We start from the raw sequence: 18650 nt of genomic DNA on the forward strand, positions 1-18650 counted from the left end.
CTGACTTGTTTAAACAAGACCGTGATTTACTGCACTGCCAGCTAATGAAGAGCCGTACAAGAAGCTGATCAATGCCATCATTGTCTGGCAGCACAAAGCAGGGACCACTCAGCATATTGTCCAAAACAAAGACCCCTCCCAAGCTCCCTGCCAGGGACTCGCTCACTAGTACACACAGTTTGCAAAAAGCCACAGCGTGTTCCAGAACTTGAAATGATCACTCAAAGACCGGAACCTTTTCTGACCTGTGTTCCCAACCTGAGTACAAGGTGCAAAAAAAAAAAAGAGATGAAGAAAATGTTTATCTTGCAGCTGTCTTCCTTAAATTACCCTTTCTGATACTGTGTATTTAAGTAGTTTTGTCACCTGAAGGCAGCTTTGTGTTCATTAACAGAGGCAACTGAACTCCAAGCCAGGTGCTCACAGGCAAAACTCAGCTCCTAATTCCATCTTCAGTGGCTTTCCCTTCCCATTTCACATCTGCACCGATGTTGATCACAGCAGGGATAAATCATCCGTCCCTTCCTGCAAGGCAACAACTACAAACAGGATAGCCCCCAGCAAAAGAAGGATTTGGAGAAGAGCAGTGGCAGTGCCCTGTGCAGACTGGAGAGGCTGAACCTTCAGTAGCCCCTTAGACACAGCTCCTCATCCCAGAGGAATCACTACCCAGCACACCTTCATGTTGCATAGAGAGAGTCTGAGCAGATACAACAAACCAAGGGCATCCTTTTGTCTGTGGCCTCCTCCAAAATCCATTTGCCTCCTTCCCAGGCACACTCTGCGTCACAAGCATTTTAACTACAGCTTGTACCTTGCTCTTAGTGCAACCACGCCACATCTGCTGACAGTGCTCTGCAGATCCGCACCCGGCCCTGAAGCAAGCATTGAGTTGTGCAGGAGCTGCCTGGAGTTAATTAGCAGGAGCTGTCATGTCGAAGCTTTCAGAGAGGGGAATCAGCCTAGGAACAAGCTTGTAGAACCCGAACCATTGAAAAATGTAAAAATCTCCTTCCATTACCATCAACAAGGCTGAGTTTGTGTCAAGTCACATGGTGTATTGGCACCTTCCAAATCCACGGGAAACGCTCTTCACATCATCTCCATTTGCAGAGTTTAACAGTGTCTGCTAACACACTGGCAGACGAGAGGTTGTCGGGGTTCCTATTATCAACTTTATTTGTCACACGCGTGCAGAATGATCTGATGTGTCAAACAAGATGCACTGCCACCAGTTACACACAGCACTGCTTACCCGCTTCTAGTTCAGTACTGCAGAGACGACAGGTCTGCTCACACACCAAGTGACTTAAAATCAACATGATTCTCTTTTTTACCACTTTATGGTTCCGAGTACGAGATACAGCAAACTGATTTACATAACATTGCCACATCCCTTAGCGCTCACAGATGCAGATGGGCAGATGAATGAGATAGCTGTGCTGCTGGCAGGACTCAAATAGAAGAAAAAATAGGGTTTCAAGGCAAACCAAACACCTTTTCCAATGGAAAGTGGGTCCTTGTCTCATTCCAGTTGTATTCAGTGTTCCCCCACCATACATGTGAAATATTCCCAAACTGTCAAAATTAAAAATACCTAGCAGTCAAACTATTCACCTTCTCAGTGAAAAACACTGGTGAAATACACATGCAGGCTAAATATTTTTAATTAATCTAATTCTGCATTTTGGTCAAGCTCTCCCCTCCAATTCTTATTCCCACTTCCCTGCTCCCATGGGCAAGGGAAGGGGCAGACAGCAGGGACACTCGCCACAGCCACCCAAACTCAGCACTACAGCCTCCCACCAATGTCTCATCCTCCTTTACCTTAACAAACACCTTAATAACGCCACAGTAACAAGCAGCTGCGTTTCTGGACAAAGCAGCACTTTCAAGGATCCCTTTTGCAGGGCAACAGAAGTCGCCATCAGAAAATGTCTCAATAAAAAAGAACATTTTATCACCATGACGCTGCGATCCTGTCTGGAAGTGCTTCAAAGGCAATATCCAACAACTAACAAGAGCTTCTCGCTGTCGCGTGGGGCTGCTGCTCTGCCTGTTTTATTTCTGTGAAGAGTGATCGCGGACGGCTGATTATTGTAGCAGATAGTTGACCTTTATCTAAAATTCCATTAAAAAGCTTTATTGACTGTAGTCTTGTGGGGTCTTTCAGGATTCACTGGGTCATTTATTCACTGTCAGATATCCATCGGTTTTTAAGCTTTTAGGACTGCTCAAGCTCTAGGAAGAAGCTATTTTTTTTGGTCATTTTAAACTGTTTTTAAGACTGTATGAGGGGGTGGTTTCTTTTCTTCTCCCTCTCTAGTGTGGCTAGGACAAAGAAGGTTATCTTAAAGCACATGAAAAGGAGAGAAAACCTGGCAGTGTGGAACAACTACTTCCAGGGCGGGTTGGTTTGTGCATGTGGGCAGCACCGCCATGCACTGCCTGCAGGTACACAGGGAGGATGCCTTTTTCACTTCAGTCAACAAAGATTCAGGTCTAACTACTTCATACAACATCCTTGTGAAATTTATAACTCCATACCATTCATGCCAGGCTTTCATCAGCTGAAGCCACTTTTTCTGGGCCACATGCCTGTCTCAAATAGAAATTAAAAAAATAAAAGAATGGTTCAACCCTTTCTGAAAGAGAATTTATAGAAATGGTTTATCCAAGCTAAAAAAAATTCTGGTGACAGCTCCCCCAGGCTTTGCAGGAGTGCCCTGAAAGGATGTTACTCCCTTTCCCATTCACTGACGAAAAGAAAACAGTGGGAGGAAGACAATGAAGCATCAAATGAAGGAAGAGATCTGGAAAAAAAAAGCGTGAATTTCTCTTTGAGGAATATGTTATAACGTGTATATACATGGGGACTGAGTTACGGTTGCACAGACATCTCTGGCACTTCCAGACTTTGCAGTGCTGATACTTTTTATTAATATTACATATTACTGTTTCATATTTTACATTTAGTTCAATGTACATTCAGAGAAAAGAGAGAAATAACAAATTTAAACATTCATTCTGTGTTTATTAAAATCTTTGGGTAAAAAACAAATATTCCCAAGTTGCCAGTAATACTTTAATTCTGTAATTATTTCTGAATCTGAGCTAGCATTTCTGATACACTTCTGAAATTAATTTTTTCCCTTTCTCAACACTTTCACTTCTGCTGAATTTTCATCCTAAAATGATGTTTCAGTTAATCATTTATTTCTCTCATCAGTAATAATCCTGCCCAGCTTCCTCATTCTTGGTTATAAGTGATGAAGGCCATGCAGAGCCTCCTCCTCACATGCAGCCAGGCTGCATTCCCCACAGTCTGTATGCTCTCATTTTCTATGCATTTCCAGATCTAAAACCTTCTGTTTTCTTTCCCTTGTTTGCTCTTGGCAGCTATTGGCAGGAGACATCCTCTTAATGATCTTTTTCTGGCCTTCTAGACGACTGCTCAGACTTCTACAGATCTTTCATTATTAACACAGAAGCCTTGTAAGTCAGTTTTAATGGCCTGTGCAATTTTTATTCCTTAGCAGGAGACATAACCTCCTCCATATGGATATATGTTTATTAATATAAATCCTTAATATCATTTTTCCTGGTGAGAATAATCAGTAAAAGCCAACCAGCATGTATTACACCTTGTACTGGTTCATCCAAAAATCAAAAAGTAATCTTTGCCCTGCAATATGTGGAGCATGGCAGTGAGAAGCAGATAATCTTTTTCCCTGAGGTTGCCTAGGCACCGAACGACAGTGCGGTTTCTTTGCACGGTCCTGCCATGCCCCTCCAGACAGAGGACCGCATCCCAACCACAGCCGCTTTCATTTCTCTAGCATGGGATTCATTACCTGGTTCCAGCCCCTTGCTATTATTCCTGGAATATCTCCAATCTCCGTTTCTATTCTGATCGGGCATAAAAGAAGGATGGGTCGTTCGTGTTAGGGACGTGTAACGAATGCCGACAAACCCACTTTTTGTCTGTGACTGGACAAATTGCTATTAGTGCTCAGCCTTCGTTACCAGCACATCCTCACTAACGGTTTAAATGGGGAGACTTGGAAAACGGGACAAAACTCTGTCATTTATTTATAAAGAGAGTGTCCTGGTTTCTTTCCTATTACCAAGGGGCGATTGTCTATTTATTCCATTAAACGTTTTACTGCTGTACAAAATTACTCCCATTTTTCTTTTAAAAACATCCTCTGAGTCTCAAAACAGAGTTAAATAATAACATACACCACAAAAGAAATGCAAGCCATTCCCAGTGCTATTGGATGAGATTTCCATCCTTCCAGTTAAGCTAGAATTGTTTTCTCCTCTCTCTTTTACAACTCCTCCATTTACGTAAGGACACTTCTTCTGTTTAGTAAATAGCACAAAAGTTGGCGTTACCCCTTCTTTAGTCATGATTTCCATCTTTCCTTGTTTACTACGTTTCATCTAAGTTTGTCAGTAAAGAAGGTAACAGAGATACTCCTGTGCATGAAAAGACAAAAAGTGCCCGAAAATCTGTGACACTGATGCATGTATTAGTCCTGCTGGAATCTCAAAGTTGTGCTTCATTCTTCCTTTTTTTTTTTTTTAAACTAGGTAGCCCATAAAAAAGTTTAATCATGGCAACATAGCCCATTTCACCTATCTTTATGGGTAAACTATGTTTAGTGGCAACCCACCTAACATAATGGCCAAAATTTATGTTCACAGATGGTAAATTTTACAGTACAGACCAGACCGGCAAGGCCACAAATTAATCTCCAGTGTCATAAGAATTTCATTGCACACATGTATAGATCATCTGTCAACAAAGTGAGCAATATGACTGCCAGGCACAGCAAAAGCATTAAATGCACGCTTAGCCTCCAAATTCTGCCCCTTGACATATCTGGGTCCTTCAATTACACCAAGCCACACTGGCTGGATTGCAGTATCAAAAGAAACAAATTCCCCAAACCACAGCAAAATGAGAGCTCCAACTCAATCTTAAATTCTAGTTATTGAATGAAAACAAACAACCGAGACTTAGCTTAAGCAGAGCAAAACCAGTTTGGACTGATGAAAGGGACTGGAAGTGATAACTGGAGCTTCACATTGCCCTGTAAGTGACATTATGGGAAGGAAGGGGCTTTAACAAGTGAGTATCCTTCAACACAGCACATTGCTGAATCAAGAAACTGTTTCCAATTGCTTTTCAGTTTCCAAGCTTGGTTAAGAATCCCAAATTTTACCAAAACAAGGAAGAATCTGCTCTCATATGAGAACTAAGTCAGTTTTGCTAGAACAAAATCCAACATAAAATAAAATACTACACGACACAGCATGAAATAGTAAAGAGGTGCATAAAATTGAGCATATCTGTTCTTTTTGCATACTGTCAGAGCTCAAGGTTGGCATCAAACGCTGTGTTGAGAATGACTTGATTTTGATCTATTGTCTCATATGAGCCAGACTGCAATTCACCCTGCTACACTTGTAACAGATATGATTAAAAACAATCAGTTATATTAGGCAAAAATATATTTCCCAAGGCAAACATTCGCTTCAATGTATTTTTCTCTGGCTATAACACACAGAAATTCTATGTATATAAAAACCTTCTGGGTTTTCATGGACATTAGCATTGAGCTGAAAAACAGGGAAAGCCTGTGAGGGAAACTGCATAAATTAGACGCAGGCGCTATAGTGATTGTATTTCCCTCGGCATAATTCCCTGCCTACTATGTAAACTTCAATCTCTCCGTGGGCCCCACGTATGCCATTTGAAATAATCAAATAGCAACAGTTGCTCATGCTCTCTCCATCCTGAAGGACGGGTGAACCATCAGCAGAATTGCATTTTGCCTCTTGCTTTCAGCATTCAACTGAAGGTTAAATAAAAATACTTGCAGTTTCTCTGATAAAAAGCACAATGCAGGCAAAGCCAAATAAAAGACCAGACAGGCTAGACTACATAGAGCCAATAGTGAATTTTCCAAGGAAATATTTCTGGGCACGTAAAACATGCTGATCTATTGTAACAGAAACACCTCCTGGAGATGAACCGATTCCGCACACTTTTCAAAGAAGGAAATCCCCATGGAAACCTGACTGCCTTCCCAGCAGCTCAGGAGCACCGAGATGCACACTCCGAGGGTCGGGAGAGCGCCATGAAGCGACTCCCACCTGATGGCTGGAGACATGCAAGTCATAGGGGCCTGTGGGAGAAGATGAGGGTCTGGGCAGTAGCCAGACACTTGTGGCTCATCCTGGGGCTCCCCAGTTTGGAGGCTCTTGACTCCCTTGGTTTCTACTTCCTTGAAACCCCAGGTTAGTTACTGTGCTCAGTGCTTCCAGAAACTATTTTACTTTTGAAAGGCAGCATTTCAAAACTATGGCTACAAGAAGTTTTTGGTGTTTTCCTAGCCAGGAGAAATATCAAAACTCTAGCCTCGCATTGTTTGTTACAAGGTAAATGTTTTTTTAGAAATTCCAATGGAAAGAAAACATTCTCATCTTAGGTTATCTCTAATACCTAGGGGATTTTATCTGTGATGTGGCACAGAGAATAAAAATTTGAGAATTAAGAGCTGATGTTAAATCCTCGCAGAGCCCTAGGCAAACTCCATAATCTCTCTGCTATAGCACCGAGGATCAATACGCAACTGCCAAAACCTGACTGTTCCATGAGGTTGGTCCATCTACTGACAGCAGATGCTGGCCAAAACCATATTTAACAAAGAAAAAACAGTAAAGCCAGGTAAAGGCAAGACTAAGTTGGGTTTATAGGAAGACCCTTCCTGACCCAAACCTTTCAAAGTCTGGTTAAACCCTGCTATACTTCTCATGCATTTCTCCCCAACCCTGAGTAGATGGAGTGCTTGGGATATTATGGACCATTTTCTTTCCCTCATAGTGCACTGCACTATGAACCACTTGTCCCAATTCACACAGCAATCTAAGTTTATTAATATGCATGTGCTGTTTCACAAACACTGAATGATTTGAAAGTGCTGCATAAGGTTTGCTGTCTGTTTTCTCAACATCTGTCCCCAAAGTGCACTTCTGTCATGTTCTGCTCCCATCGTTCTCCGATCAAAAAGTTAGAAGTAAGGCACGAATCTGTTTTGAGGTTTGCTAGCATGGGCTGCAACTCCTTCTTTCCCAAGTGTCTCACATTCTCACAGCATATGACACTTTCCAATTACCTTTTGGCCCTTTTATTCCCTCAGTCTGGCTCACATTTCTCTCTGAATTTGGTCTCTATGCGGCTCTGAACCCACAGTCTGACAGCTAAGGACATAACAGATATGCAGCACTAACCCTTGGGGTGGTTAGAAATGCCTGAATTCTCCCATTACAGGCAGATTCACAAGTAAAGGTCACCAGAAAGTCTCAAAACTTAAAGCAAAAATGGGTCATGCAACAAGCAGTCAAAAGCCTGAGGAAGCAGGATGGGCTCTCTTACTGAAAAACTGAAGATGACTTGCAAAGTTTGGATCCAAATCCTGGCTCTGCCAAAGACTTCCTACGCAAGCTGAGGCACGTCTCATTTTCTCACCTCTCAGCTCCCCTCTGTACAGTGCAACAAAATAGTTCCTCACCACATATGACCTGTGCAAGATGCATCCCATGTACTTTGGAAAGATGATAAGAAAGTTGATAAAAAGAGAGGAAGCTTCACCAAAGAAACTGAAAACCCTTCTGCAAACTGTCTAGCAAAATGGATTGCAGCAGTTACCCTGGCTGACTGAGAGGCATAATTTAAGAGGCAGAATTATGACTAGAAGCAAATAGAATTAAAACAAAAAATAATAATACAAACATTTATAGCTTATACTTTAGAATCAATTCCCATGTTCCAAGAAGTGTCATCCACACAGATAATTCAAGACTATTTAGAGCTTTCCCCAGTTGGAAAGAAAATGCTTAAGCTCTCTCAGGAAGACACTGAACATAACCAAAGAAATTATACCTGACATCGATTTGTCATCGATATTTGTAGACTGTTCAGCATACAGCACTTCAAAAAGTCTCTTACCTTAATACAAACTGGTCTGCTAGAGAGTCATCAGCCAAGGAAACATGAAAGGTCACAACGTCACCTTCTCTGACCGGGTTGAGTGGTAAGCGAATAACGACATTTTCATCTAGCCTCAGTGAAGACTGTTTTAATTTGTCTTGATTTGGGTAAACAATGATGCTACCAATCCTCTCCATAGCTGACAAAGCCTTGTGTTCATTATCTTGACCTGCGTGGATATTGTTCTCCCATTTTGCATCCTCTGGAGAACATTCCCCATCTGCTGTATAAATCTTATAGAAGAGCTCCACAGTAATCCCTTCCAGGGAGGCTGTTTCCTCTGAAACCAAGGGTGGAGGGGAACTGAACCAGCTAGGAGATAATTCCAGCTCTGCAACACATAATCCTAGATGACCTGTCAATCTACAGCTGGCCACAACTTCTCTAGACTCTAGGAAAGCAAACATCTTCACGCAAGGCAACATCTCCGCAGAATTATAGTCATCCCAGTCCTTCCCCGCAATATAGAACAAGGTTTGTATTTTAGGTTTGTTGGAATAGATTGAGCTGTCGATTATGTGAGATTTTAATTTCCAATTAAAAGTGAATTTACTTGTGAAACCAAAAGATGCAGAGGTCAGCATAAGGTCCAAGGGGACAGCCTGTTCAACAGAAAAGGGTCCATACGTGGCATTTAGGACAGGTGGCAGTTTGGCTTTGTATATAAAGAATGAATCCACCCTAGACTGCAAACTGGAGTTCCTCATGATATCCTGGTTGGCTTCTTTGAGGAAGAAGAAAACATCAGCATTGCAGATGTGATAGCTCGCGGGGAGATACGTTGGCAGGTTTGAAAATCTCTGTATGCTGTCCATGATCCCTCCTCGGCTCTCCACCACTGCAGGCCAAAGATAAAAGGAAACAGAAAGACAATTCTAATGTTTGCTTAGCGTGCCCCTCAGTTTTTCTCAAAAGCAATGTGTTACCAGAGATCAATACTATTAGCCACAGTTACGAAACAATCTGACACAGGTACCATGGAATAACATTGTTGGCTCAAAGCTCATACACTGAAAACATCCCATTGCATCAGCTGTACAGATCCCTTTCCACCTTCCCCAATCTATTATCTACTTGAAAGCCATTAATCAAGTACTGGATAAAACAAGGAGGAGATTGATTGGCCAGATCCCAACATAAGTTCCAAAACTTTTTACTGGTTGTTTGTTGGTTTTTTATTGCCAGATCAAACATAGACTTTTGCTCATCCATGTTTCAATATACATAAGAAACTGGCATACTGAATATTAGTAGGCAGTAAACCAGCTCATTTTCTTTAATCAACATCACTAACACACAATATAATGAGGGGTTGCAAATCTGCACCACTCCCAATCGCTTTTGCCAGGTCAGCAGTTTGGAAGTTAGTGGCAAACTGATAAAAGCTTTGTGTTCTTGAAACCAAAACTTCTCACACAAAAAAATATGGGGTTTGATAGAGGTCTCAGTGGGATGGATTTATAGGCAAGAGTGAACTTGAGAGAAGGAGAGAAATCCTTTACATGCAGAAGGTTTGTAGATGCTTAGAAGAATTTTTTGGTTTAATTCCAGAGGAGAATGAAACACATTTGGAAACCACAAAAGTTTCTCTACAACACAATAGCCAATCCTCCAGCCAGCACTGAGCAATTTTTCCCAGGCAAGAAAAGATTCCAGAGGGAGGGAGGGATCAAACAGACGTCTTTGGTTTGGGCCGATCTCTAATTAATAGTGAGATATATTCAATCTGGGCTGCAATTCTACCAGAAAGAAACGGTGGGTCTTTCAAACTAACAATTCATACGCTCCGACAAAAAGCCAGTGAATGCAAGCTCCTGGGACTGCCACAGAAGAAATAAACAGAAACCAAATGAATTAAAATGAAGCAGTTCCATAATGCACAGAGATAACAAAAGAACAATGACAGATCCTAAGGTCAAAGCTCTCGTTGTCTCTTGCTGAAACTTAGTGGCAATTTTACTGTTTGTCAGGACTGGGGAGAGCAGATACGCAACGCAACAACCATACAAACAATTACACCTGTTACAAGCCAGATGACTCAGATACTTGCAGCCACAATTTAGCACAGATAAAAGCTCTAATATTTAAGCTGTTTTTTCAGGTTGTGTATTTTTAAAGCCTACACTTATCGAAGACAGATTCTAGGGCAAATCTCATCCATTTGATTTTGCTCCACTCTTGTTCTCAGTTGAAATTCTGCTCATTTATTTTCAATGGCTTGGTATTACCTACGCGTGTTTAAATGCTGCTCACTTCATCACAGTACTTCTGCCTTTACTTTTGCTGTATATTTAATTGTGTCAAAGTTTTTCTGCAGCCATTGGAATATTCTTTGTAGGAACAAGTAAATATGCAAAAATACACAAAAGCATAAAAAAATTCTTAGAAGGAAACAGTATCAACAGTCTCCTCTCTCACTACTTCACATGGAGATCAGATCAGGGTTTCCTCTCAGCTCCACAAGCAAATGCAATTGCAGAGCAGCTGCCATGCAATCGCCACACTTGAGTGTCTTCCTCTTGTTTCTTATGCCCATGCATAAACATTGCAGCCCATCTCACAAAACACACCAGGGCAGCCAACACTTTCCCCCAGCTGCACACAGCCAGACCTGGGCATCCAGTTGAAATGCAGAAACCCAGACGATGAGAAACTTTCTCCTCCCTTCTCCATGTGAGCACTGACCTGGGCCAGCTTGCTCTGGTATCATAGCTCACGCAAGGGACAACCATTTTTTTTAGTGATAAAAATTGACTTTAGCCCTTCCCTCCATCTCTTTTCATTCGGATGCGGACAATGGGTAGCTGGCGCACGCCCGGCAGCGTGCAGAAATCAGAGATGCCAGTTCTCTATGGGAAGCCACAGGCTGAGAGTAGTAATAAGCAATTCTGGAAGAAGACAGAGTTGGTCTCTCGAGGCAAGAGGCTAACCAAGATACAAGCAGTGTAAGAGGCAGGAGGCACAGGTGAGACAGACACCACGGAAAGCAGTAGGTGCTGTGTAGCAGAGATGGACACCACTGCCCGTTAGCACTGGGCACAGGAGGCTGCACAAAGCAAGGAACCCATGGCAACCTACAGCAGGGATGGAGGCAAAGAGCAGAAGGGAGTGACCACCATTTAGCAAGGGTCAACCAATGCCCCAACACCACTTGCTGTGCTGCTCTGTGGAGCCCCAATATTTTTATCCCACCACTGAATAACAAAGTTCACACTGAGGGTCAAACCTCATCCTGATCATAGCAGGCAGAGAAAGGAGAAAGGAGAAGATCAATGCCAATGCTAGAACCAAAGTCACCAAGGGATGTTTTAGCAGCCCCATTACTGCTCTGCTATCTACAGAGCACCTTGACACAGCATGGCTTGCCATGCTATTGTGCAACTGCACAACTCAGCCACTGAAAGTGAACTTTTCTCCTGTGAAAGCCGAAGCACCGAGGGGAGGAAGGGTGTTGTTTCTTCACTGAGAAGTCAAATGCAGACAAGCACCTTTCTGGATTAATTGTAGATGAATCAAACTACATTTGAAAGCAATACTTTTGAGAAGTTGCATTTATCATAAAAATTATGCCACCATACAGATAAACAAAGGACACACAGCAGCCAGAGTTACCCTCTGATTTCTGGGAGAAGAGCTAAAATTTGCCTTCTCCCAAGACACACCAGATTGCAGAGGAGATTTAAACACTAACGTAGTTCCTGAGCCTCATGAGGAACCAAAAAGGAGGCAAGGCTTAAATGCATTTATGTTTACATTATAGGACTCTCCCCACCCCCCATTCCTTATGCAGATATTTTATCTCTCTCAAACAGTGATTTACAGGAAGTTTAAAAGGTATGTTTTTCCCTTTCCTCCGTTTCATTACAGTGGCAACATTCAGTGCCTCTTCTCAGAACTGGTACGAGGACTAGGATATCAGCCTGCTGTAACTCAAACAAAATGAGACACAAATTTTGTCTGAAAGGTTATATGGGAAGCCATAAACACTAGTAAACAGGGCTGGGCTTTGTCCTAGAACCAGCCTGTAACAAAATATGATATCTGAATTTAGCAGCATTTTATGATGCTGTAGGAACATCTAAAAAGCAATACTTCATACGATGGCAGGCCAACACCCCGCATTTTTAATTCGGCATGTCAGCACCACAGCATCAATCTCCTTATAGTAACAATCAGAAACAGGACACATTTCCAGCTTTCTGGTGTGCAACAAAGCAACAAATAAATCACCTGCTCCCCTAATAAGCACTCCAGCAAGATCAAAAGAGGGCAGAACATTAGATCAGAATGTGGGTTAGTCCTAATTATGTAACAAGAGAGAGCAAGAGTTGAAGAAAAGTAAATGGAGGCCAAATGAGCATTCCCAGAGCCCAGTGCTATCTCAAAGGCTGAAGAGTCTGTTTCTCAGACTACTGTGGCATTGGGGACATTGAGGGGAGACGTATGGAAATAACATGACATGACTTGAGATATTTAGCTTGAATTTCTAAAATAACTTTTACCTTGTAATAGCTTTTCAGCAGGTGCTTTGCCCCTTTTAAAACATTTATTTGGACTACCCAAATACAAAGACCCCTAGAGCAACAGGTCAACTTGTAAAATCTCATTGCTCCCATTTTATGTCAAAACCCCTTTCTCCAGAGTTGTGCAATAGCTTATAGCCCAGGTCATGCTGCAAACTCTGAGAATGCAGACAAGAAAGGAAACACCCTTCTGATGTTTCTGAAGAGCAGAGAGAGAGGAAGCTATCATGCACATAACCAACCATGCAATGCTGTGCATCGGGGAGATGACCCTTCCTGATCCTTACTCTGACCAGCTCAGACATCAGACAAAGCTTCCCATCTGTTGTCTTGATAATTTTTTGTTTAACGATAAAATTATCCATTGTTTTTGTTTTTAATCTCACTTGACTCTGGACTGATACCACAAAAAGTAGCAGCACAGGACTAAGGCACATGCAAAGCCATAGCTGTAGGTCACACTGTGGAATAAAAATCTGCCATTCATGTAACTCAAGATTTCATCCCAGCTACATTTCCTAGATTTCATACATTTTAATAAGAAGCAAAACAAGTATCCTGGTCGAAGGTAGTGGTAGCAGTGGCAGGTCAGTATTAAAAACTAATGCATCTGTGTTAAGCTGTAGGAAGAGCCAAGTCTTTAAAGTTCATAATTTTGTAACTAAAACCAAAAATAACTCCTGTTGGAGCACAAATCCAAGTTTCACATCTAAATCTTCCCTCTACTTTAGCTAACTACTTAACAGGAGCCAAGTCTTCCATAAGCCCTCAGTAATTCTGAAGCTGGAGGTGAGAGGAACAAGAAGCATTTAAGATTGCAACTTTTTCAATACCCTTTTTCTCTGAAAACAAACAAGCAAGCCAATCCTGCACCTGCGGAAAAACTGTGAAAATGTTAAAATTCATCTTTCCTGCAGCATCATCAGAATTGTAGCATGAGATCATACAGACACTCCTCTTTGTAAAAGAGGAAGAATTTCAAGTAATGTGGTGCCAGTAAGTACTATGATGTTACCCATGACTCACACAGAGGCAATCAATGGTTTGTCTGTATAGCAGAAAAATCGCCAGCCCTTCCCACCAGCCCTCACTAAAGACCATAAAGACCAAACTACACATGTACATTATTCCACTATAAAAATGGCTCTATTCATAATAATTATTTTGCTCTGGAAATGCAGGCATTATCCTTGAATAAAAACACATTGTATCCCAGAATAGGGTGTCTACACAAGGAAAGCTATTCTGGACCTGATAAATTATAGGAGAATAATTAATTCTGGACCAGCTGTGTGGGTCACTCTCTCACACATGCAAGGGGTCAGACTTGATGCTGTTTAGGGACCCCAGCCGTGAAAGGTTGTGCAAGGTGATTTAGTCCTGGCTACCGCTGGGGAAACTCTGACTCTTAATCCTGGCAGCCGGAAAATGAGGAGGATGATTACAGTGTGAAAATCTACCACGAGTTTAGGCCTCATTTGAGCGCTATGAGTAGGATAAGTTTGAGTCGTGGAGGATTTAAGGAGCCTAGATGAACACCAGCCTCATGCTCTCCCTGACTCATTCAAAATTTAATAAGACAACCATGAAAGGAGGATGCCCCTGTTCACTTCCCACATTCAGAGTCCGTCCTGTGACTCATCTCCTCAGTTTTACATTAGGGAGGAAAAGGAGGAGAAAAACCCTCCATAGTCCCATTGAGGAACAACTTCCATCACCTACCATTCAAAAACAAGCCTTACTCCTTCAGTACTTGAGGCAGTTACATAGTGAACCACACCAGCACAGAAAAAAAAACCATAATAACAAACAGTCTTTTCAACTGTAACGGAATAATTTGAAGATATAAATGATGCTGCAAGAAAGAGCTAAGAAGAGTTCCTGATACTTTTTTAACATTAAAGTCAGCCCAGAAGCTATCAACATATAAAAAATTATAGCACGAGAAAAGATGATAGGATCCTTTTAAGCTTTTCTCATTCTTTCTTCTTCTTATCCTAGGTTGATGTAAGGATAGAACTTGATGTAGGACTCACAACTAGTTTACAATCCTTAAGTTCAATCTTGATTACACATTTGTGAAGACAGAGGTTCGCTTTGGAAAACATTGCTAGTCGGGCAGCTTGTTTTGAAAGAGAAGAAAAAGGATGCAATTTAAAAAAGTAAGTCTATTTGATCCAAACATCTAAAACTGAAGAGAGGTTAATTAACTTTTGTAGGCTTGGGATGATGTCTCACATACTTATCTTCAAGCATCTCAAACTTCTGTTACCCAAGTTTCACTGCGGCTACGTGTTCTAGCCACCCGCGGCAGGAGTCAGCCCATCTCACTTTAGATAGGTACGTAAGCCAGCACACACTCCAGCCTCCCATTTCAGTAAATCACAGAAAAGGGTATCTCCAGAATTCATTCATCCACCCACTCCTAGTCACTTATATCTTAGCGGTGACAAATCACCCTTGGGAGGAGCCTATTTCTATCCACTAACTCGACTGCTAAAGGTGGCCAGTGCAGACCTGCATGCTGGAGGCTGAGATGTCTATGGCCAAAGGAGTTCTGGCCCATCAGATCTGATGGCTCACTCTTCACTAAAGCTTCTCTTCCCACACCACCTGCCTTTGTTTGCCCATCACTCTGCTTCCAAAAAGCTTGAAAGCAACATCTCAGGCCTCATAGATCTTTTTTCTACTAAAATACATTTTTCAGTGCAAAATTAAACCACGCATGTGAATGAAAGCCCTGATCAGGCCACAAGTTCAGTAATGAATTGTATTATTGTGTTCCAAAGCAAGTCAGGTGCTTTGCGTGCTTACTGTTGCTAAAAAATTAAGTTGGATGTGGAAGTTTCTGAGCTGGTGCTTACTACAGTTTTGAGCTTGCACGCATTTTGCACAGTCACCCATACTGAAAGACATACATACAGCAAGGCCACCTACAGATAGTAATAAAACCGTACTGTCTGAAAGGCTGCCTATAAATCTTATTAAAGTAATCCCCTCCCTGAACCCAGATTATTACATTCACCTTTATAGTAGAATAAAAATTAATTTTCTCAGCTATAATAAGTATATGATAAGAAGGCATCACTTGGGACTAAATAAAGATTATAATTAACTCCAACTGAATAAATCTAAATTTAGCTTGGACTAGCAATTTGTTTTTATATATTTTCCTCTACGACTGAGTGAATAGGTACAGCAGGATTAGCATCCCATGCCAGTTCCAGCACTGCTGGCACAGAAAGGAGTGAGGCAGAGTGTAATCCAATACCCAAAAGGCCTGAAGATTAATTCAGGGTTCTCTATCAGCAAAAGTTTGGAAAATTGGAGAAAAACAAAAGGCTCAAGACTGCCATTAGTCCGGCAAGGAAAGCATGTGACATTTTGGACTCCAGAGAGAACACTGCTTGCTGCACTCCCTAAATCAGCGTTATGCAAAGACAGGACCTCCTGCAATGGGCTGCTGAGAGCATGCTCAGGGGTAGCATCCTCTGTGCTTGCCCAGTCTTGCTCTTTCCCACCAAGTATCCGCTTTCGGGTGCTATCAGAAACGGGCTGCTGGGCCAGATGGATCTGTGCTCCGCGCTCCCTCCTCTGTGACACCTCAGGGGTGATCCCTAAAGCAACGGCATAACAAGAAGACACAACATTACACAAGCACACGCAAGCACACAAAGAAAATGGGGTAAAGTAAATGCATCACACAAATATGCAAAGTTTACCCTGATTTTTTTGCTTAACTGAAAATAAAACCCCTTATAGCAACATTATACCCAGCAGATTAGAGATTTTTTTTTTTTCTTCAAGGAAACAAGGCTCTACTTGTAAAAGGTTGAAGAACTGCCTTGTTAAGCCACTACCTCATTATTTGCCGTTCTCTGGGAAGATGATTGTTAACAACTTTATTACTGGGAAGGAGGACTTCAGGCTTGTTTATCACAATAGACCACATATTTATCCTAGCCAGGGAATAGCATGCAACCCAAGCAATAAAACTACTGTGCTTCCTCCTCTGATTTCCATGCTAACCCAATGCAGACATTGCATTTGCCTGCATAAGATATTTATCAGGTATAAAGCTACAGCTGAACCATTATCATTACAGCAGAATGGTTCTCCAAGTGGGTATGTTTATTTCTTTTAACTTAAAGGCGACACAGTCTGAAACAAAAAACCCCTTGGTTTTAGGAGGAAATAAAGAGTATGTAAGGATGAAATAAGAGTATGTATGTAATGCACTACACCACTAGAACAACTTAAATTCAGCTCTCACGAGGGTTTAACTTTCCTAGACAGGACACCCTTCTGCTGCCCCAGCACTATCATTTCTTTCTGAGAACTACCAGACTTGAGCACAATTCCTGCCCAAATATGAAACTGTCCAAAATTATGCTGTCCAAACCTGAGAAGTGCAAATTCCTCCTGAATCATTAACACTGGCTGTTATAGTTAAATTTGTCACATCTTCTAAGTCAAAGATCCAGCATCTCTATAGGTTATAAAGTAGATATTTTATTCCACCAGGGAGAAGAGAGATCCCCTTTCCCCCAAAGGCTACCATCATGTCAAGGCCTGGAAGGACCTGAGATACAGGACATTAAACCTGTGACATCTGTAACTGTAGGAAGGCTATTTCAGGTAAGTTTTAGAGGCTTTTATTGCTCCCTCTGAACCCTGTACATCAGGAAACATGGTAACTAAGGCACCTGGTTTTATGGGCTGGAGTAATAGAAAAAATAGCCACAATAAAAAAATTTTAAAAACTCTCTAAACATCCCTAAAATAGCTTTTCTTGAAACATACTGGGATGGTTTCACCATCCGTGAGTAATGTGCCCATCCCCTTACTCCATAAAATCTTTATGTCATCACGTATTCTATTTATTCATCTCTGCCTCACACACACACACGCTTCTGGCCAAAGTCTTCGTTGTTAAAAACATTTATTCAAACGTGTCTGATGGCAAAAGCTAGAAGTTAAATAAAATATATTCCCATAGTGCTACCTATATGTTGTGCAGAAGTACTATTTGGTTTCATCCATGGACAGTACAAAGCACAGGGTAACAGTGTTCCTAAGCCAGATGTTCACAGCCTCCCAGGGCCAGTGAGTTCTTGCCCAAATCTCTTGGGTGTAAAATACTCTTTCCATTAAGAAGGGGATCATTCCAATCGGTGAAAGACAGAACGAATACTGAGGGTGAACCTACAGAGAAAAAGCGTGAGCATGAAGAGAGCACGAGCATACTGAACACTCCCTCTCCAAAAACCAAGCAGAAATGAGATGAGACATTCTCAGGGTTTCCCCTCCTTCGAGTTTCCATCAGCCGCCTCCAGCTCCCACCTCCTCTGACAGAGGCAATACAGGTATTTGCAGAACTAAGGTTTTCCAGCCCAGACTAATTCCCTGAGTACTAGATAGGAGTAGATATGGAGTTTTCCTCCATATCACACGCAGCGCAGCCAAGGCCACCTCAGTGATAACTGACTGACAACTGACAAAGCTGCTTTAACTGCCCAAACCTCAGTGCAGGGAGGGTGCCCAAGAGAGGAAATCCCCTATGAGTTTTCTCATTTAATGTGGCTGTTGCAATCGCTCAGGTTGCTCTGGTGGGCTGATCACTGGCCTAACTTGCCATTTTAGTTTTGAACAGGGGTGTTGATATGGCTGTTAAAAGTCACCAGCTGCTCTTGGCGAGTTTCTTTGCATCTCTCCTACAACAGCAAGGGGGAAATTGTCCTGCCAGTTACAATTAGAGGTATTAGTACAGTGGCTAAAGGTCACAAATTCATCAGCTGAAAGAACTAAATGACAGAGCCACTACTGCAAGCTAAACTGAAGTTTAAAAATACCTGATTAATCAAGGAGGGCTTCTATTCTGGTTACCTGGAGAGGAGACACAACGGCTAAAGCCGTGCACTCACACAGGGAGGTTTTGCAGGACCTGCCACTTGGTGGGCAGAAACCCCATAAACACAAACCATGAACACCGCAGCCCGAACACCACAGCCCACCTCAAGGTGCTTCCCCCCAGGTGTGAGCAGCATTAGGATTTTCTAAAACGT

At 42.0% G+C, this 18650-nt stretch overlaps 1 protein-coding gene across 1 annotated transcript in view; it reads right to left on the minus strand.

The window, feature by feature from the left end:
* Window positions 1-18650, minus strand: part of TMEM132B (transmembrane protein 132B) — a 256765-nt gene that overhangs the window by 177178 nt on the left and 60937 nt on the right. Inside the window, exon 2 of the mRNA XM_074887367.1 lies at window positions 8021-8900. Within this exon, the coding sequence (XP_074743468.1) occupies window positions 8021-8900 (880 nt within the window). The remainder of the gene's footprint in view (window positions 1-8020; window positions 8901-18650) is intronic.

The sequence above is a fragment of the Strix uralensis genome, chromosome 17, assembly GCF_047716275.1.
Source record: "Strix uralensis isolate ZFMK-TIS-50842 chromosome 17, bStrUra1, whole genome shotgun sequence".
NCBI classification, from domain to species: domain Eukaryota; kingdom Metazoa; phylum Chordata; class Aves; order Strigiformes; family Strigidae; genus Strix; species Strix uralensis.